Source organism: Stegostoma tigrinum, chromosome 5 (genome assembly GCF_030684315.1).
Source record: "Stegostoma tigrinum isolate sSteTig4 chromosome 5, sSteTig4.hap1, whole genome shotgun sequence".
NCBI classification, from domain to species: Eukaryota; Metazoa; Chordata; class Chondrichthyes; order Orectolobiformes; family Stegostomatidae; genus Stegostoma; species Stegostoma tigrinum.
Window position 1 is genome coordinate 91,058,971 of NC_081358.1, and position 22,091 is coordinate 91,081,061.

The following is a 22,091-nucleotide window of genomic DNA, read 5'->3' on the forward strand; positions in this document are numbered from 1 at the left end:
CGCACCTCCATCTCCTACCTACCAACCTCATCCCACCTCCTTGGCCTGTCCATCTTCCCTGGACTGACCTATCCCCTCCCTACCTCCCACCTATACTCTCCTCTCCACCTATCTTCTTTTCTCTCCATCTTCGGTCCGCCTCCCCCTCTCTCCCTATTTATTCCAGAACCCTCACCCCATCCCCCTCTCTGATGAAGGGTCTAGGTCCGAAACGTCAGCTTTTGTGCTCCTGAGATGCTGCTGGGCCTGCTGTGTTCATCCAGCCTCACATTTTATTATCTTGGATTCTCCAGCATCTGCAGTTCCCATTATCACTGATACAATTTCTTTTTATGCTTGTGGTTTATGGATAAATATTAGCCTAAACTCAAAGAGTAACTTTCCTGCTCAACTTTGTGTAATGTGCTTGGATATTTACACCTACCAGAGACAGGATCTCAGTTTACTGTCTTATCTTGAAAACATTGGAGGAAACTGTGGCCTGCCCATGACTGAATGCTCAATAAGTAGCCATCATTAATTGTTACTACCAAGGCTTTAGATGGGGAGTTAAGAATTGAACAACTATTTCTGGAGGTCTCCTAAATATTATGACAATTATAATCAGTTGAAAATTATCAAGGCAGTACATGGATAACTGCTAACATTGAAAACCTATTTTGTGCATGAAGAAATTTAATGACTCACAAGGTCGGTAGAGTTAAATATGATGGCAGTAAGCTGCTAAGCATCTATTGTTAACATTCAAAATCTATATGGTAACAATAAATATGTTGATAGACCCAATGTAAATTAAGTTTAGAAACTTCTTCACACATTAACAGTAAAGTATGGGCCTGTAAAATCCTGTAATGCAAATAAACTCCTCCAGGCAACATTTATGGCTATGGATACTCTATGAGGGAAGTAACGAAGCTTCCAATCGTTGTGAAATAAACATGTCTGTGCTTGAAAATGACAAGCTGATGCATAATTCCCGCTAATGACAAGTTTCAGGGAAAATTACAATTGGTATCATTGAGCCCAGTTTCAGACTTGATTTAGATGTAGCTTTCTTAATTAAAAGACAATAGGGTCAACCACTTATACTGAAGATCTCATAAATAATAATGGAAAAACTGACCTGTCTATCTGTTGAAGCAGATATTGGCTATGGCTTCATGAACATACCCACCACCCTGTCTTTGAATAACTAATGTTATCAAGCCATAAAATTTTAATTCCACCTGAGTGGGCTGATAGTCTCAGTTCAGCATTTCTTGTGAAAGATGGCAATTCCAGCAGTGCAGCACTTTATTCGCATTGCAATGCCATCTTGAACTTTAGGCTTCAGTGCTAGTGTGAGGCTTGCATTTATGACACAAGAGTGAAACGACAGACACTGAACCAAGATTGGTATTCAGGCCAAATGCCTGTTCAATATAAAAATCCCCTGGGTTTATTCATGAAGCAACACATTTATGACCAATATAAAAAAAAGCATATTAAATTGTTACTCATTTCATTGCAATTTATTTGCCTTTGAAACATCTAAAGTAGTTAAGTGACTGTGATGAACTTTGTGGGAGAAGATTGAGCAGATTTTCACGTTCACCAATCCATTCATTTATTGATAAAGTAGGAGAAGATGTGATAGAGATGCTGGGATCCTATTCAGTGCAGGGGAGTAAGGGAAGAGACACAGGGACCTAATTGTACATCTGCTGAAAACACCATCTTCCTGCTGTCTGCTTTTATGATTCCTAGTTGCATTGTTCATTGGTAGCATAAATTTGCAGGGGGCTCAAAATCGCTACTTTCAGCACAACACAAAGTTACCCTGCACCTATTAAAGGGCATGTGCATTGTGTCATTCCACAAGTGTAGAAATCTAACAGGTGGTGAGTCAGACACGAGAAACGAAGAGCCACATAATAAAGAAGAACCAAGAGGTACAAAAGAGACCAAAGGAGCTTCAAGACTTTCTTCCCCTATAATGGAGGTGCTCAGAGAGGGAGAGAGCCTCAAAACACATTATTGAAAGGCAGTGAGTGAGAGCAGATAGCTGTGGAGCTTACTGCTAGCAGCCAAGCCCCAAAGATTTGGAGGTGCCGCTGCAAGAAGTGAAATGGGCTCAAATGAGTGGACAAGGCCAGTCAATGGATCTTCATATGTCATATCCTATCAAGTGCTTGGCCTGCATTGGCCATTTCTTAATTCAGCACACCCTCAACACTCATCTATCAACAATCTCTACTAATCACAATTCACACTCAATATTCACGTACTCCAATGCATCCCCATGCATTTAGAGCAGCTGCAAATCTCTCACACACATACCTCACAGGGTTTCATGCTCCTAGCTATTCAAAAATGGCAGCCGCATTCACAACACTCACTGACAAATTTCTCTCTTTGTGGTAGGACAATGCGATACACATATAGAGTTGGCAGAAGGACATGTGTAATTATATGTCGTAAACCCCGTGAAAATCCTGGAGATGGCGTCCATTATAGGAACAGCCGTTGGTGAAGAGAGGTCACTAATGGCAGAGTTGAAACCATTTACAATGGCAATTTCCTCTTATCCAATCCTCCCCACTTCCCAATTAGCCCGGTCCCACAATCTCTCCTGCCTTACAAGCTACAGGTGATGTTAGCGTGCCCCTGGTACTTATTTCCCTCGTTGTGCCTCTACCATTTCTTTGTCAAAAGCTATTGGAGCTAAAAGTTGCCAATCCCCCTGGATCTGATTGCCTACTTTCTAGTGCCTTAGTGGAAAATGTTGCTAAGATAATGGATGTATCTTTTGAAAGCTTCCAAAGTTACTGAGATTCCAGAAAGATTTCAGTGGTTTGAAAAGCTGCAGGTATAATAGCACTAATAAAAAGTGGATGGAGACAGAAATCAGGAAAATATAGAACAGTTAAAATACTATCTTGCCACTGGGAAAATGTTAGAATCATTGTTAACGGGGTAGTTGCAGAATATTTAGAAAATCATAGTACAATCAGACAGTGTCAACATATTTTTGTGAAGGGGAAATCAAACTTGATAAGGATTAAAAAAAAGCATAGAGAACAAAAGGGACCAGTGGGTGTAGTATATTTGATTTTCCAAAAGGTATTTGTTAAGTGCCACATAAAAGGTTTCTCTGCAGGAGGTTATGGTAATGGTGTAGATATAGGAGTAGGGACAAATGATTGCCAAATCAGCAGGAAATAGAAAGTCCAGATAAATGCATAATTTTCTAATTGTCTACCTGTGACTAGTGGCTTGTCACAGAATCATAGAAAAGCCATTTAGCCCAACAAGTCCACACCGCCCCTCCAAAGAACCTCCGACCCAGACCTATCACCCACCATTTCTCTGTAACCCTGCACCTCCCATGGCTAATCCACCTAACTTACACATCCCTGGACACTACGAACAATTTAGTGTGGCCAATCCACCTAACATGCACAATCTTCTCCACAGTTAACAGTTCCAAAAGACACCTAAAGATCCCCCAAACGATCTTTGTTTCACTTCCCTGCCCCTCCCCCAGCGCACACTCGATGGTCACCCTGCCAAATGATCGCTCACCCTCACCCTAACCCTAACCCCTGTAAGTTATACTGGGATATTATCTTCAGGAGTACCTCAAATCTCTAAAGGGATACATTGGTTATCCAAAAGAAATGAACTGAGACCAGACCCCTGCTCTTATCTTGTCTAATCTCCACACTGTCTGCCAGACACCAGGCACTCTAAAATCCAATTTGGAAACAGATGGTCACTTAAGTTGCTAGCTGTCTCTAAAAATAGGGCAAACCCAAACTGTGGCCCATGCCACAATCTTGCCCCTGTGGAAACTAGAAATTCTGGATACAAGGCTGGGTCTTTGATTCTTTACATCGCTAGGAGTTTTCATTGCAAAGTTGCAAAACTCAAGACTATTCAGTCCGTAAAGGGATATTGAAAGGTTGAGTGATGGAGCAAAAAATTAGCAGGTTGGGTATAATGTGGGGAGATGTGAGGTTGGCCAGTTTGTGAGGAGAATAAGATGCTCAGCGTCATGTAAATGGAAAGAGGTTGCAGGATGCTGCAGTACAGAGCAATATGTGTGTCCCTGCACATGCATCACAAAATGTTTGCACACAGTACAGCAAGCAATTAGGAAACCAAATGGAAAATTGCCAGTTTGTACAAGTTGGATGAAATATAAACCCCTTGGCAAGTTTTGCTACAATTGAACTGGGCATGGTTGAGACCTCATCCAGTGTATCATATACAATTTTGGCCTCCTTACGTCAAACAAAATACAGTAGCATTAGGAACTATTCAGGAAAAGGTTCTCTCGACTGATTTCTTGAATTAGCCAGTTATCTTATGAGGAAATGTTGGAGCCTGTAGCCATTGGTGTTTAGGTGAACGAGAGGTGATCTTTTTAAAACTTAAAAGATCCTGTAGGGAATTGCCAGGGTGGATTCCGAAAGGGTGCTTTCCTTTGTGGGAGAGACTAGAACTAGGGGACATAGTTTAAAATAAATTAATCATTATGAAGGGGATAGGTAAGTCATAAGCAGGGAGGTTGTTTCCAATAGAGAGTGAAACTAGAACTGGAGGGCATGGCCTCAAAATAAGGAGGACCAGATTTAGGACTGATTTGAGGAGGAAATTCTTCTCCAAAAGAGTTGTGAATCTGTGGAATTCCCTGCCCAGTGAAGCAGTTAAGGCTACCTTATTAAATGCCTTTACGCACAGATAGGTAGATTTTTGAACAACAAAGGAATGAAGGGTTATTGTGAGCAGGTGGGTAAGTGGAGCTGAATTCACAATAAGATTAGACATGGTCATTGATGACTATCGCAGGCAAGCAGAAAAGTGAAGTCACAATTAGATCAGCCATGATCTTACTAAATGAAGGCGTGCATGCCATGAGCCAAACGGCCGACTAAGTTAGCAGACATCTGTACCCAACAATGATGTTGAAAATCAACGTCTCAGCTTCTTTGAAGAATGAGTAGAATTTGAGTGCTGACGTGGAAGTATACATCACTTCCATCACATTTCCAAATACCAGAATGTAAAGGCATTCTGAAAGCATCTCAAATCTTCTGCATTCTGTTCTCCAACAGATGTGTTCCAAAAAGACACTCTGTAGATTTGACCACCTCTTCAAAGCTTCATTACCTCAGTGATGCTCAATATAAAGAGGAATCTTGACTAGGCCACCTATTTCTGGAAACAAATGATTTGAGCTGAAGCTATTGCAAATGTGAGATTGTACAGAATAATTATATTCTTAAAGTTTCTTAGTTAAGGTAGGTAGAATGTTTTGAAGAAAGTAATGGCAGTCACACTCAACTCTGTTTTTCAAGAGACAGTCCTAAGAGATCTATAATAAAAACTCATGGAAAAAATGTAAAGAAACAGTTTACACCTGACATAAAAGAAAGGCAGTTAGCTTTCTGGATATTGAACATGGAGATGCTGAGATACAAACAGGAAGACAGGAAAAGCTGCTGCTGTGAAAAGTAGAAAAAAGAAGTCCCATATTTTATTAGTCACCAAGCAAGGGGCCTGTGAGAACTGGTTCTTTATTCAAAGAGATAGAACTTGTAAGGATCTAAGGACCAAGGAGTTATTGGAAATGAACCCTGGAGATATTCGGAGGATTGACAGGACATCTTTCAGAATCACAGATGTGACACGGCAGAGAACAAAGCCATTTTGCCTTTCAAAGAACATTGGGAAAGTCACCCCGGTCTAGCAGGGAGAATGGGGCCTACTGAAATGCTGAGAGGCATTTAATCTTCAAGACTGCATATGTTCTGGGAGCATAAACTGAACGTATTTCAGTTATGTTGGCTAGTTAATGGAGAAATAAGTTTTATCTTTTCTTTGATGTATTAGTTGTCTCTAAAGTAGTGTTTAGTCTATGTTGATTTTAGTTTGTTTGCTACATCCCATGGACATTTTTTTCAAAAACTATGGAAATCACCGGTTGTAGGATTTCACCATCAGTGGAGAAAAAAAATCAAGCGGCAATTAACGCTTTTAAGAGACTGTTTTAAATAGCAATGATCAATGGTTCTTCACGCTGTTTAATGTGTTCAGTTGTGCAACATTAAGAGAGTGCCTAGAGTGTGGAGCTCTAAAATACCAATGGTGGTGTCAACTCAGACTTCCATAATGTTGACATGATCTGTTTCCTCTACTTACTTTTGTATGTGCTGATGCTTTCACCAGTCCAGTGTGCATGCACATGAGATGTTATTTTTCTCCTCAAATAGCACCCATAGATACCAAAGCAACAAGTATTACCATGCCCAATTTCCTGCCAGGAAAGCAAGCAGTTACAGTTGGTCTGTGCAGAACAAGAGCTTGTGACCAACAATCAAAGAAGGATTTTCTGTTTTCTGAGACATGTGCTTCAAAGAAAAGTGTAAGGAAATCATAGATTTAAGGAAAATCATTACATGTCTCAGTCCATTACTTTCCACAACAGCAAAGGACAAGATTAAACAGAAAGAGATAACTATGCAATGGTGTCAATTCTAAAGATAGAAATTTTCTATATCTTATTTCATGCTCAGGCTGTCATTGTCTGGTCCAGAAAGATGCACTTGGTGTAATTTGGGTGGTTTAAATGAGTGAACACGGGATGAATTTCTTTCATGGACACAGTAAGCAAGAGTTAAGACTTTTGTTCAGATCCTGACACCATTTCATTGGGAAAATCAAGTCATTCATGTGGTCCCCCATTTGCTACGGAGATGGATTCCTAGACCAGAGTGGCAGGCAGGCCGATGAAGGCAGAGGGTGAATTAGAGGCTTTCCAACAACAATAACTACTTATATTTACATAGTACCTTAAAAGTAATGAACCATCCCAAGCAACTTCACTGAAACATTACAAAACAAAGTATGATACAAGCTGCACATGGAGATATCAGGTCAGATGATCAAATAATTGGTGAAAGATGTAAGTTTTAAGGAATCTCTTTGGGGACGAAGATGATGTCGAGACAGAGAGGTGTGGGAAGAGAATTTCAGCACTTAGAACCAAGGCAACTTCAATGTATGACTTCTAGTGGTTTATTATTGGGAATTCATAGGAGTCCAGAATTGGAGAAGCACAAATATCATGGAGGGTGGTGGGACTGGAGGAAATTAGAGGGATGGGGAGGGGCTAGGATAGAGAGGGATTTCAAAATAAGGAACAAAAGCTTAAACTAAAGATGCTTCTTTACAAGAAGCTGGTATAAAACCGCATGTACCAGGGCAGTAGGAAAATGAAACTTTCAGTGAATTAAGACAGAGAGCGGAATTTTGAAGGATCCCGAGTTGCCATAGGCTAGAATGTGGCAAAAAAGTAGAAGTAGATATTGGAATAATCTTCAGGTGTGAGGGTTCCAGCTGCCGATGAACTGGAACAAGGGGAGGCTGGGCAATGTTACAGAGGTAGAAATAGGCACTGATATGAGGTCAAAAAGCTCACCTTAGGATCAGATGAGACACCAAGGTTATCAGCAGTGTGGTTTAACCTCAGATTGTTGCCAGGGAGAGAGATGGGGTTGGTAGCTATGAAACAGAGGCTGGAGCCGCTTCAACAAGAAGCTACTTACTCAGCTGCTTTGTAATCAAGATTTGGCTGGGAGCTCAACTGAAAACAAATCATATTTGACTCAAATGTTAACTGTTTCTCATTCCACAGATGTTGCTAGTTCTGCCATGTACTTCAAGCATTTTCTGTTTTTATTACTAGAACAGTTTGAAATATTTTACAAGGGCTGGCATGGTGTATGGATATCAATCCAGTGCTAATGAATATTATATCTATATTGTTTCTAATTTCATTAATTCACAATTTGCAGTCCAATAGGCAATTTTGGCTTTTTACCCTAGTGCTGTGCTCCTGAAAAATACATAACAGTCCTTCACAGAATTGCTACACAGCAAAAGGAGGCCATTCAGCCCATCTTGCCTGCACCAGTTATATTATCTGCTGCCAATCTCCTTACTTTTCCCAATAGCCGTGCACATCAATTCCATCCAATGGCTATTGAATGTCTCAATTAAACTTGCCTCCACAACCTTTCCAGACCATGCACTTCATACTTTAACTACTCACTGAGTGAAAACATGTTTTTTCTCACATTTCTTGATACATTTGCAATTACTTTGCGCAAAGGCATTTCATGGGCAACACAATAATCATGGAGGCTTCACTCTGTATCTGGACTGGATAAAATGAGAACTAAAGCTGCGGAAGATGAGTTCCTGTAATGCGTTTTGTTTGTGTTACCAGAGGAGCATGTTGAGGAACTGATTGGAAAACAGGATATTTTAGATCTGGTATAACAAAGTGTGGAGCTGGATGAACACAGCAGGCCAAGCAGTATCTTAGGAGCACAAAAGGGTCTAATGAAGGGTCTCGGCCTGAAATGTCAGCTTTTGTGCTCCTAAGATGCTGCTTGGCCTGCTGTGTTCATCCAGCTCCACACTTTGTTATCTCGGATTCTCCAGCATCTGCAGTTCCCATTATCTCTGATCACAATTTTAGATTTGGTGTTGTTATGGCAAAAGAAAATGTTATAAAAGAATCTTTAGGGATGAATTACAGAATATGATAGAATTTTACATTACGTTTGAAAGTGAGGCAGTTCACTCTGAATTAAGGATGTCAAATTTGCACAAAGGAAATTATGAAGGCATGAGGCACAAATTGATTGAACTGAATAGGAAGAATACATTAAGGGCTTGATTATATATAAGCAATTGGCATGGCTTACAGCAACTGTACATTCCTTTCAGGAGCAAATATTCAAAAAGTTGAGTTAACAGTGTTTGACAAAGGAAGTTAAGATTTGCATAATATTTTAAAAATTTATAAAGTCGCCAGAAGTAATAATAAATCTGAAGACTAGGTGGTTTTCGCAAAGGACAACCAAGGAAATGAAAAGAGAAACAAGAATAGGATGTCAATGAAATTTAACAAAAAACATTAAAATAGACTTATAAAACTTCAGCCTGTGCAGAGAATGGAAATGTTGGCTGTAAGGGGTTTATAATACCAACTGATCTTAAAGCAGAAAGTCCACCCCACATTTAGGGCTTGTAGCTAAGATATGATGGTGAGCAATGGGTTGAGCCTCCAATAATATTGAAAAATTAAAAATGCAATGAGGAAAACAAGTCAAACTGCAGTGTATCGAAACAATGTACACACTACTACATTCGCCTAGTTACTACATCACAAAAGTACATCATTACCACTAAAGTATTTTAGAACATTCTGAAACTTTGAAAAATACTACAAAAATGCAGAAGTTGTAATCAAGTAATTTGATGAATGTGGTAGTTGAAGCATGCAGAACAATCATCCAATGAAAACACAAGGCTTGGGAACAAAATTCAGGATGGCACTGACAGGGGAATCTCAATGTAATGCTTGAAACAAAAATAATCTAAACAGGTTGTAAAGATATCAAAACTAAGTCAGAGAGATAGTTTCAGAGATAATAGGAACTGCAGATGCTGGAGAATCTGAGATAACAAGGTGTAGAGCTGGATGAACACAGCAGGCCAAGCAGCATCAGAGGAGCAGGAAAGCTGACGTTTCGAGGCTAGACCCTTCTTCAAAAATGAAGTCCTATCTGAAGAAGGGTCCAGCCTGAAACATCAGCCTTCCTGCTCCACTGATGCTTCTTGGCCTGCTATGTTCATCCAACTCTGCACCTTGTTATCTCAGAGAGGTAGTCTTTTAATTACAGGAGAATAACAGAGAGATGAGTCAGATTAGGTGGAAGATAAACCTTTAGCAAACATTCCAACAGATCTTCTACCTACTAATAAATCCAGTGTTTGATCTATTGACCATAAATGGAAATAACCTTTGTTCACATAACTGCAGTAAAAGTTGGAGTTGACAATCCTCAAGGGAGAGGTTTCAAATTTTGACAAGTTTTGAAACTGAGTAGAAAGGAATAATAATGCAGTTTCTGTTTGATTTGATTCTGATATTGTGTTTGAGGAATTAAACAATTTTTGTTTCTAACAGTGGAAATATTGAGTTTTGGGGAGAAATTTCAAATTTACAACAGGAATTGGGAGGGTGGTCAGTTCAACTTAATCAGCTGATTTACCCACCGTGTCCCACCCAGATCCTGACAGCTTCAATTTTAACCAGGTTTCTAAGCGGATGATTAAAGCATCCACCTGCAGCAGCACATATTCCTCTTTTCGTATGAGAATTGGTATACAATGATGTCAGGGGCCTGATTACAATTTTAACCCCTGACTGACTGAGGAAGCCACAACAGTTTGTGCTGCCATTTGAAATTAAATGAGAAAAAGATTGGCAGCCTAAGGCACTAATTGAATAGCTCCACTTTGTGAGGGCAGGAGGGTCAGCACTACCCAGGTTCTCTCAATATTTTCAGATGCTTGTGTGGGCAAAAAGAGGATTGGATACACTTTGCAAATCATATTCCCAGACGGCATGGCTATGTCCCAACATCAGCAGCACATGCTGCAATGTTTGAAGTGAAGTCCAAGAGATGGGAGTATGGAATCTGCTCACCCTCAGGTTAAGCTCCATTAAAAGGTTGCTTCTGGGCCAGGAAGGGCTAGGAGGCAATTTTCAATTTGTAAATCACCAAACCCGAATAAATCAGTGCTCAATGGTATTAATACAAGCAGAAAATAAAGACATGTTTATATTGAAACTAGAGGATTTTGTTCCATATCAGGTGCCAAGCCCCACAACTGTTCATTTGATGGTGCGATCGCTGACCGTTGAGGTGTTACCTTCTCTCTTCTGCAAAGCAGCAATGTCAGTCCTTTCATGGCTGCTGACTGCTTTTAAGATGCCTGCTCCCACCTTCCCCCGCCCCCCCCCCCCCCCCCCCCCCCAATAATGCTTAGTATTACTAACTGGCACCAAGCTTACTGCCAGCTCAGTTAGAGCATTTACCTTTAAAAGCTATGTCCCACCAGCAACGCAGATATTGTGGGGATGGAACCTAGGGTTTTCAAAATCAAATGAAAAGACAGGTCCCACATCCCCACATTTATCTGGCAGCTACTGGACACTCGTTGAATCTACCTCTATTCCTCCGCAGGTTCTTTGCATCCTCGTCACAACCTGCCTCCTTGCCTAGCTTCATATCATCAGAAGACATGGATACCACACATCATCCAGATCATTGGATCACAAATAATCGAGGGCCCAACACTAATCCCTGTGGCACTCCACCGGTCACAGTTTGCCATCGTGAAAATGACTCTCCTTCTGAGGTCTGAAGAACAGTCATACTAGACTTGTAAGACTAATTCTGTTTCCCTGTCCACAGATGATGCCTGACTAACGAGTTATCCAGCATTCTCCATATCTACCTCCTCATTATCCTCCCCATTTGTTAATTCCTCAAAGAGTCTTCTAAATGTGTCAAGCACAATTTTCCTTTCACAAAACAATGTTGATATTGCCTGGTTGCATTTTCTAACTGTCTTGGTACTACCTCTTTAAGAATGTTTTCTGGCATTTTCCCAATGACACAATGAAGGCTAGGATAATAAAGTGTGAAGCTGGATGAACACAGCAGACTAAGCAGCATCTCAGGAGAACAAAAGCTGACGTTTTGGGCCTAGACCCTTCATCAGAGAGGGGGATGGGGAGAGGGTTCTGGGACAAATAGGGAGAGAGGGGGAGGCAGACCGAAGATGGAGAGAAAAGAAGATAGGTGGAGAGGAGAGTATAGGTAGGGAGGTAGCGAGGGGATTGGTCAATCCAGGGAAGACAGACAGGTCAAGGAGGTGGGATGAGGTTAGTAGGTAGGAAAAGGAGGTGTGGCTTGAGGTGGGAGGAAGGGATGGGTGAGAGGAGGAACAGGTTAGGGAGGCAGAGACAGGCTGGGCTGGTTTTGGGATGCAGTGGGGGGAGGGGGTGAACTAGACTGGTTGTGTGATGCAGTGAGGGAATGGGACGAGCTGGGCTGGTTTTGGGATGTGGTGGGGGATGGGGAGATTTTGTGGCTGGTGAAGTCCACATTGATACCATTGGGCTGCAGGGTTCCCAAGCGGACTATGAGTTGCTGTTCCTGCAACCTTTGGGTGGCATCATTGTGGCACTGCAGGAGGCCCATGATGGACATGTCATCTAAAGAATGGGAGGGGGAGTTAAAATGGTTTGCGACTGGGAGGTGCAGTTGTTTAATGTGAACCGAGCTGAGGTGTTCTGCAAAGCGGTCCCCAAGCCTCCGCTTGGTTTCCCCAATGTAGAGGAAGCCACACCGGGTACAATGGATACAGTATACCACATTGGCAGATGTGCAGGTGAACCTCTGCCTAATATGGAAAGTCATCTTGGGGCCTGGGATGGGGTGAGGGAGGAGGCGTGGGGCAAGTGTAGCACTTCCTGCGGTTGCAGGGGAAGGTGCCGGGTGTGGTGGGGTTGGAGGGCAGTGTGGAGCCAACAAGGGAGTCACGGAGAGAGTGGTCTCTCCGGAAGGCAGACAAGGGTGGGGATGGAAAAATGTCTTGGGTGGTGGGGTCAGATTGTAGATGGCGGAAGTGTCGGAGGATGATGCGTTGTATCCAGAGGTTGGTGGGGTGGTGTGTGAGAATGAGGGGGATCCTCTTGGGGCAGTTGTGGCGGGGGCGGGGTGTGAGGGATGTGTTGCGGGAAATGCGGGAGACGCGGTCAAGGGCGTTCTCGATCACTGCGGGGGGAAAGTTGCGGTCCTTGAAGAACTTGAACATCTGGGATGTGCGGGAGTGCAATGCCTCATCCTGGGAGCAGATGCAGCGGAGGCGGAGGAATTGGGAATAGGGGATGGAATTTTTGCAGAAGGGTGGGTGGGAGGAGGTGTATTCTAGGTAGCTGTGGGAGTCGGTGGGCTTGATTTGGACATCAGTTTCTAGCCGGTTACCTGAGATGGAGACTGAGAGGTCCAGGAAGGTGAGGGATGTGTGGGAGATGGTCCAGGTGAACCGCAGGCCCAACCAGTCCCCCTCCACCGACACCCTCATCCACCCAACTGAACTCGTCCTCACCCTCAACAACTTGAGGTTGGGGTGGATGGTGTTGGTGAAGTGGGTGAACTGTTCGAGCTCCTTTGAGGAGCAAGAGACGGCGCCGATACAGTCATCAATGTAACGGAGGAAGAGGTGGGGTTTGGGGCCTGTGTAGGTGCGGAAGAGGGACTGTTCCACATAAGCTACAAAGAGGCAGGCATAGCTGGGGCCCATGTGGGTACCTATGGCCACCCCCTTTGTCTGTAGGAAGTAGGAGGAATCGAAAGAGAAGTTGTTGAGGGTGAGGACAAGTTCAGCTGGGCGGATGAGGGTGTTGGTGGAGAGGGACTGGTCATCACCCCCACACCTCCTCCCTCACCCCCATCCCAGGCCCCAAGATGACTTTCCATATTAGGCAGAGGTTCACCTGCACATCTGCCAATGTGGTATACTGCATCCACTGTACCCGGTATGGCTTCCTCTACATTGCGGAAACCAAGCGGAGGCTTGGGGACCGCTTTTCAGAACACCTCCGCTTGGTTCACATTAAACAATTGCACCTCCCAGTCGCGAAGCATTTTAACTCCCCCTCCCATTCTTTAGATGTTTCAAAATCTACCCTTCCCCCACCACATCCCAAAACCAGCCCAGTTCGTCCCTTCACCCCACTGCATCACACAACCAGCCCAGCTCATCCCCTCCACCCACTGCATCCCAAAACCAGCCCACCCTGTCTCTGCCTCCCTAACCTGTTCCACCTCTCACCCATCCCTTCCTCCCACCTCAAGCCACACCTCCGTTTCCTACCTACTAACCTCATCCCACCTCCTTGATCTGTCCATCTTCCCTGGACTGACCTATCCCCTCCCTACCTCCCCACCTATATTCTCCTCTCCACCTATCTTCTTTTCTCTCCATCTTCGGTCCACCTCCCCCTCTCCCCCTATTTATTCCAGAACCGTCTCACCATCCCCCTCTCTGATGAATGGTCTAGGCCCGAAACGTCAGCTTTTGTTCTCCTGAGATGCTGCTTAGCCTGCTGTGTTCATCCAGCTTCACACTTTATTATCTTGGATTCTCCAGCATCTACAGTTCCCATTATCTCTGACACACTTAAGGCTAACCGGCTTATATTCTGTCTCTTCCTTCTTTGAACAGCAGTTTTACATTTTGCTGCATTTTGATACACTGGGACCTTCCCAGAACCTCTGGAATATTGGAAGATTATAATGAATGTTTCCCTTATTTTATGTTTTAAGATTCTACAATGCAGGCCATCAAGTGTTTGTCACTTTAATTTCCATTAGTTTGCCCATTGTTCTCAGTTCATCTCCCTTGCCTCTTAATTTTCTCTATTCCTGGTGTCCTTTTTACACCTTCTTCTGTGAAAACAGATACTAAGTACTTATTCAAAACCTCTGCTATTTCTTCATTGCTCATTATTAATTACCCATTTTCATCCTTTAAGGAACCAATGCTCTGTTTAGCTGCTCTCAATTTCTTTTTATGTTAGTGGAAGTAATTTCTGACTGTTTCTTTTTCTTGATAATTTTCTCCCATTTCCAAGTTTTCCTTCTGCATTATTTTTTATCCTTTGCTGGATTCTAAACTAGCTTAATCTTCTGAGCTACTATTAATCTTTATGGCATTTTCTTCCAACTTGACACATTCTTAATGCTTTTGAGTCAGTGGCCTATTGCTCAGGTAGAGTCTTTCTTCCTTAATGGAATATATAGTTTTGAGAGTTAGTAATGTTTCTTTAAATATCTACCATGTGGTTCTCTGTGAGCTTCCTTTTTAAACTATTTTCCCAGAACACTTTAGCCAACTCTATCTTCATATTCTTATAATTTCTTTTATTTAAGTTTAAGGCATTAGCTGTGGACCTGCACTTCTCACTCTCAAACAGAATGCAAACTTTTCAGCTATGATCAAATTTGCCCAGAGGATCCATTACAATGAAGACTTTAATAAATATTGTCTTATCACACATTACCAGATACAAAATTATCAATTCCTTGGTAGGTTCAAGACTATATCACTCTATTAATACCTGTTGTCCTGTGTTATTCATTGATTAATTGTTTTATCTTTACTTAACAGTTTATTGATATTAATTTGTGAAAAAGCCACTTGCAAAAACTTGTCTCTGAATATAATAAACTATATCGTTAAAATTGTTTTTTAGACTTGTCACCCCTTTGGATACTTGTTTTTTAAGGTGGCTCATGTAAGTAAGCTTCCAGCTTCAAATGCACAGCAAATTTTCCAATAATCTCTACACCTTCCAATAAATCCAATGCTTAATAAAATGCTTATTGGCCCTTGCTTCATTAAATACAATTAAAAGTGACGTAAGCAGTCTTAACAGAGATTTAGTGTCAACTTGTAGCTGGTGGTCCAATAAGATATTTTGACTGCCAGTTGCTAAATTACTGAAATTTTAAATTATTCCCTCAGGCAAACTGTTTCTCAGTTGCCGCCTTCCTATCACTGAACAAAGAGATCTGTCTCCAAATTCAAATTCCAGTTAAGCAATCTATTCCTGGCTTCTAGTGTTGAAGGTGTGGCAAAAGATAATTTGGTAAATATTTGTGCAAGAAACATAGACATTAGAAACAGGGGATTGGCAATCTCACTTTGCTAATAAGATCTGGAGAACATTCAAACAACTCTATTCAACTTCACTTCTACTCAATGAAAAAACATTCTGCAAATGAACTATATATTTCAACTCAAATTAAGACATCATTAATTGTTCATTAATAACATAAATTATGAAGTAAAATTGATGCAGCATGAAAACTTACCACTATAAAGAAAAGTAACATCGGTTTATCAGAGTTTTGGTGATTGGATGTCTTCATGATGTCTCAGTATCTGTAACGTGGACACAAATTATTAACAAAATTGTTAACTGCAACAATTGCATGGTAAAAGAACCTCCCATATTTCATCAGGAAAATTTTGATTACATTACATGTAGTCGATGCTAAATCCATGTAGGATTTTTTGGCTTGTATTTCATTGCTTGAAAAAATATTAGGGATGGATTCCATTTTCATCTGAAAGGATGGATCACAGCCTCTTTATAGAATTAACCTGATTATCATTCCACTGAAATAAATGGAAAGGAAATCAAGCATGTTCCGCAAAGAGTATATAATTATCCTGCCAGATTCCCAGCCAGGTGCTGAAGAAAGTATATCTACCCTATTATTAAACTACAAATCAATTAAGCAATATACAATTTAAACTCCTCGAATACAAGATGCTTTACAACTGAGGGGTGAACAAACATGTACTGAAGGTGCTTCAGAGGATAAACAAAGTTACAAGAGGAGAGGGTAAAGATAATGAAAGGCTTTTGAAGATGGACAGAGATGCAACAAGTCACAACATTTAGGAAGAGATGTGAAGCATGAGGATTTGATGAGGGCGAAGGCTCTGCTACTTAGCCATGGGTGTGGGCTCAAACATATATCTGAATAAACTGTAGAAATAAATTAGAATTAAATCATATTTTATTAAATAAGACGAGCATTTGGGTTCAACAGATGGGAATGTGGAACAATAAGACCATTATGCAGGTGAAGTATACGTAAAGGGGCATGAGCAAGAGTTAGAATAGAGTCAAGGCACAGAAATGTGGGTGTTCCAATTTTTGGGCACGTGTTTGACACAAGGACTATTCTTGATGCCTGAATGGCAAAGCCTTAGCCTCCGTAATTTCTGGGGCTCAGACCTTCATATTGGAGCAAAAGCAACCTTGGAAGAAGACTGTAAGACAATTTCAGGCTACTGTTGATGGGTTTCAGATGAATGGGCCTGAGGTTTTGGCCTGGGATTCATGCCCAGGATCAAGTTTAGGCTGCAGACGGGGATCTGTGAAATCACAGGGGCATTTTTTGAAGTTGGTAGAGGATGCCTTGACCTACGATTGAAAGAGGCTCTACAATCAACTCAAGCTTTCTGACTGGCAAGGGATTTGAATGGATCTTTCCCCAACCAGTGATGCTACCTATAACCGTTGGCTGCTTCATGGTAAACTGACTCTGCAGACAAAATCTCAAGATGTGCAAAAGGCAAGAAGCTTGCTTAAGCTATAGATAAAGTATGTCACTTTTTGCAAATTCCCAATCTAGTGAATAGTGGAACGTAGACTTATGAGCAGAACAAGGCAATTTGGTCCTTCAAGATTATAAAATGTGAGGCTGGATGAACACAGCAGGCCAAGCAGCATCTCAGGAGCACAAAAGCTGACGTTTCGGGCCTAGACCCTTCATCAGAGAGGGGGATGGGGTGAGGGTTCTGGAATAAATAGGGAGAGAGGGGGAGGTGGAACGAAGATGGAGACAAAAGAAGATAGGTGGGTAGGAGAGTATAGGTGGGGAGGTAGGGAGGGTATAGGTCAGCCCAGGGAAGACGGACAAGTCAAGAAGGTGGGATGAGGTTAGTAGGTAGAAGATGGAGGTGCAGCTTGGGGTGGGAGGAAGGGATGGGTGAGAGGAAGAACAGGTTAGGGAGGCAGAGACAGGTTGGACTGGTTTTGGGATGCAGCGGGTGGAGGGGAAGAGCTGGGCTGGTTGTGTGGTGCAGTGGGGGGAGGGGACAAACTGGGCTGGTTTTGGGATGCGGTGGGGGAAGGGGAGATTTTGAAGCTGGTGAAGTCCACATTGATACCATTGGGCTGCAGGGTTCCCGAGCGGAATATGCGTTGCTGTTCCTGCAACCTTCGGGTGGCATCATTGTGGCACTGCAGGAGGCCCATGATGGACATGTCATCTAAAGAATGGGAGGGGGAGTGGAAATGGTTTGCGACTGGGAGGTGCAGTTGTTTATTGCGAACCGAGCGGAGGTGTTCTGCAAAGCGGTCCCCAAGCCTCCGCTTGGTTTCCCCAATGTAGAGGATGCCACACCGGGTACAGTGGATGCAGTATACCACATTGGCAGATGTGCAGGTGAACCTCTGCTTAATGTGGAAAGTCATCTTGGGGCCAGGGATAGGGGTGAGGGAGGAGGTGTGGGGGCAAGTGTATCATGGGCCTCCTGCAGTGCCACAATGATGCCACCCAAAGGTTGCAGGAACAGCAACTCATATTCCGCTTGGGAACCTTGCAGCCCAATGGCATCAATGTGGGCTTCACCAGCTTCAAAATCTCCACTTCCCCCACTGCATCCCAAAACCAGCCCAGTTCGTCCCCTTCCCCCACTGCACCACACAACCAGCCCAGCTCTTCCCCTCCACCCACTGCATCCCAAAACCAGTCCAACCTGTCTCTGCCTCCCTAACCTGTTCTTCCTCTCACCCATCCCTTCCTCCCACCCCAAGCCGCACCTCCATCTCCTACCTACTAAACTCATCCCAACTCCTTGACCTGTCCGTCTTCCCTGGACTGACCTATCCCCTCCCTACCTCCCTACCTATACTCTCCTCTCCACCTATCTTCTTTTGTCTCCATCTTCGTTCCGCCTCCCCCTCTCTCCCTATTTATTCCAGAACCCTCACCCCATCCCCCTCTCTGATGAAGGGTCTAGGCCCGAAACGTCAGCTTTTGTGCTCCTGAGATGCTGCTGGGCCTGCTGCGTTCATCCAGCCTCACATTTTATTATCTTGGATTCTCCAGCATCTGCAGTTCCCATTATCACTGATACAATTTGGTCCTTCAAGCTTGCTTTGGTATTATTTGGTTGTGGCCACAACAGTACTGTGCTGTCTGCCTATCTTAACCCTTGGTTTTGATCAGAAATCTAACTCTGTTTTGAGAAAATACAATGGCCAGCCTCCGCAGAAGGAAATTCCACAGGCCAACAACCATTTAATAGAAAAACAATTATTCTCATTTTTTTTCCATAAAAGCAGATCCCTTCAACTGTGTTCCTTAGTTCTAATTGCCTCACAAGGGGAAGTATCCAACCGGTTTCCACTCTATCAAATCCCCTCAGAAACTTATACATTCCAGTAAAATATGTACACACATTTCAATCCTGCCATATTTGAGAGTTAGTGTACAAGTTAGCTCCCGTAAATGGTTGTCAACTGACCTGATAGACCAATGTACCTTCAAGCCTCACATTTCCATCAACACCACAATTTCACTTATATTTTATCAACCATGTGTGGTTTACCATCAAAAACAGTCAATTAAAACACTGGTATATTACACTTAACATTGATATCAGATGTTCTAAACAACTAGCATTGTGTTAAACGGTGGTAACCCTATTTCAAGGAACTACCACACTCTGTGAACTACTTGATCTTTCACTATTATTTGTTACGACAATGTTAAAGTATCTGCCTGGTAACTTTCAGCTAGGCCATCACAGCCAAGGAAAGCAGACGGCAAAAATTCACTTTTGTGGTATGGATTCCACAGCACTATTCAAGATATATTTACGCAACAGGATACAGCACTGGTAGTAATGCCATAGGTGAACAGGATCTACTGGCAGGGCTGCTAAACAAAATATTCTTTTGCCTCTTCAACAACAACATGACAGATTCCTGCATACACCAAACAGAGGAAGATAGGATTATAGCCCAATGACTTCATTTTTCAATTAGGGCTGCATAAACATGGTAGCAGTGAGATATACACAAAAGTATACACATGTAAACAAAAGTAATTCACATCTGAATATTTCTACATTATCAGAGTTAAAGCATAACACATGAGTGTGCATTTTGTGGAGATTCAATTTTGGAAAATAAATAATACACAACCTGTTTTATTTTTTGCTTTTAATTTCTACAGTTAGTTTTCCCTTTTCTTTAGACTTTTGATGCACATGATTTCCCAGATAGCTGTGACAGTTTGGAGACTTTACGTCTCAATTATCAGGAATACTGCTCCTTTAATTACTACAAAGTGATTTATTATGAGGGTAGCCTCATGTTGGTTTCTTTGGGCGGGACTGAAGTTCCATTTTTAAATCTGCTCTGAGAGGAAGCTGGTTTTGAGTCTTTGCAAATTGACATATGAAATGGCTAGAATTTATGGAATTAAAGCACACAGTTTCATTGACAATTTGCTTGTAACGAGAAGAGTAACTTGTGTTCTTTCAAACTAAAGTTCCTTCCTTTTTCATTGTCTTTTCACTGACTGTAGCAGCTCTGCACTCTCCATAAAAAAAACCCAAGTTTATGTCACCTCCACCTGCACTATTTCAGAGGCCTATGCATTGCTGAAGTAGGCCATACTTCATTCCGTTTTCATAAAATCAATCATATTTTGTACGCAATTGACAAAGTTTTACACAATTCCAAATGGAACCACACAAATTCATGAAAATTTGCTTAATGTTTAAACCCAGGACTTTTTTGAAAAGTACTTAAAAACAGCGATCAAAAGCATAGAAATTAAATCATTCTAAATAATCTGTAGCATGGAAATTATATTGCAAAATTATCCAAACACAGAGTAGCTTTGTGTTCAATGTTTGTACAAACTCTTCCATCTGCTCTTTTACAGGAGATAGTAACCTTGTTTATCTTTATCATACAATACCAAACAGAATCATACCGAGGCTTATATGTTTTTTAAACATCTAAAAAGCACAGCAACCTTTCCATAACTTTAAATTCTAAATATGAGGTACATTTTTAAAGAATGTGCTTGCTATAGCAGTAGTAACTGTCATCATTTATAAACGCATGAATCCATGCAGAAGCGTAGCAAGCAAGTTTCTGCAAACCTGTTGGACCTGATTGTAACAGACTGCATTAATCGGGTGGGTCTCAATAACAACCTGAGACAGTCACCATTTTTACATTAACAAGAGCTATTTAGCAATTCTTTTTCTTTCAAAGCAGCCACTTAGTCGGCAGTTAGATAAAGAAAATTTCAATCAGCTCCCGAATAAAAATACAAATTGATTGCATGACTGTATGGAGCTAATTTTCTTTTCTTACACAGATTATTGAAGATATCACCGAGACAACTTGTGAAGTGATTACATTTTTCAGTGTGCTTCCACACTGTTAAATGCAGTTATTTTAGGACATGTTGCTTAAACCCAAAACAGAAACTTTCCTATATATTTTAGGTTGTAGTCTAAGCTTGCCACCAACTGTCAGTTGCATAATATTAACCAAGAACTACGGCCCTTTTGAAGTTTTCACCTTGATAAAAGGTTGTGCTTCAAATGCAGTCTAAGTTTCGTCTTTACTTTACTTAAAATCTTAAACTTTCATACCACACACAAACAGCAGCTGCAACTTGTAAAGTAAAAATTCAGTTACCTGTCAATCAGATTGTTCACTTTTGCTCTATTTCCTATGTTCCAGAGACTGAAAGTAACTAAATAAAATCTGATATGAAATAGATGTTGGCAAACTTTAACCGTCGTTTTATTGCAGCTAATGATCCATACCTCATAAAGTACAGTTGGTGTACTTTTAACAAATAAAGTGGAAAGATCCCTCCTTCAAATCGCTTCGGTCATGTAGAAAGGTGAACAAACAGCAGTCTACAGTTTTGTCAAACCCTACAGTAAAACTATCAAGGCACGCCCCTTTGCTATAATCATTTGAATTTCCGTATTGCTTGACAATTTACAACTTCACACAGTTGCACAATTTGCCCTATCCCTTTCCTCCCACGATTAACAACACAAATTATCCCTATCATGTTTTTTCATCCAAGCCAGTTTATTTTTTTTTGAGTGCAAAATCTTCCCATTTCTTTTTTAGCTTGCCTTTTGTTTCAGAAAAAGCACACACCTTGCTTTAATCTATTTTAAACATAGTCTCCTATCTACCCACAGTAGTCTTTGGTGGTCTTGGCGAGTGGGCAGTTTCAGTGACAATGGGATGCCTCTATTCCAACTGTCAATGTCCCTTCTTAATCTGCAATCCTGGGGAAGGGTCTGGGCCAGAAACGTCAGCTTTTGTGCTCCTTAGATGCTGCTTGGCCTGGTGTGTTCATCCAGCTCCACACTTTGTTATCAGCAAAACCAAAATACTTTGGGCAGGCACATGAGTCATCATCACATGCCTATCTGAGAGGGAGTTGTTGGGGGCCTGAGTTGGATAGGAAGTACAAAGTTTCTGTTGAAGAAAACTTGCTGCTATATCTTAATGCAACATTATTGAGTTGAAAGTG

The 22,091-nt window shown here is 41.8% G+C and overlaps 1 protein-coding gene and 1 long non-coding RNA gene across 3 annotated transcripts in view; one reads left to right on the forward strand and one right to left on the reverse strand.

The window, feature by feature from the left end:
- The window catches only part of LOC132209591 (uncharacterized), a 128,016-nt gene extending 116,535 nt beyond the window's left edge, over positions 1–11,481 (forward strand). The window contains exon 3 of the long non-coding RNA XR_009445778.1: positions 11,091–11,481. This is a non-coding gene — a long non-coding RNA (uncharacterized LOC132209591). The remainder of the gene's footprint in view (positions 1–11,090) is intronic.
- The window catches only part of cdh17 (cadherin 17, LI cadherin (liver-intestine)), a 111,759-nt gene extending 90,265 nt beyond the window's left edge, over positions 1–21,494 (reverse strand). The window contains exons 1-2 of one of the 2 annotated variants that reach the window (XM_048529621.2): positions 21,361–21,494; positions 15,795–15,864 (exon numbers count right to left, since the gene is read on the reverse strand). In XM_048529621.2, coding sequence (XP_048385578.1) covers positions 15,795–15,851 — 57 coding nt within the window. In that variant the 5' untranslated portion in view covers positions 15,852–15,864; positions 21,361–21,494. The other variant, XM_048529622.1, reaches the window with a different exon arrangement.
- Between the last annotated feature and the right edge of the window lie 597 nt (positions 21,495–22,091).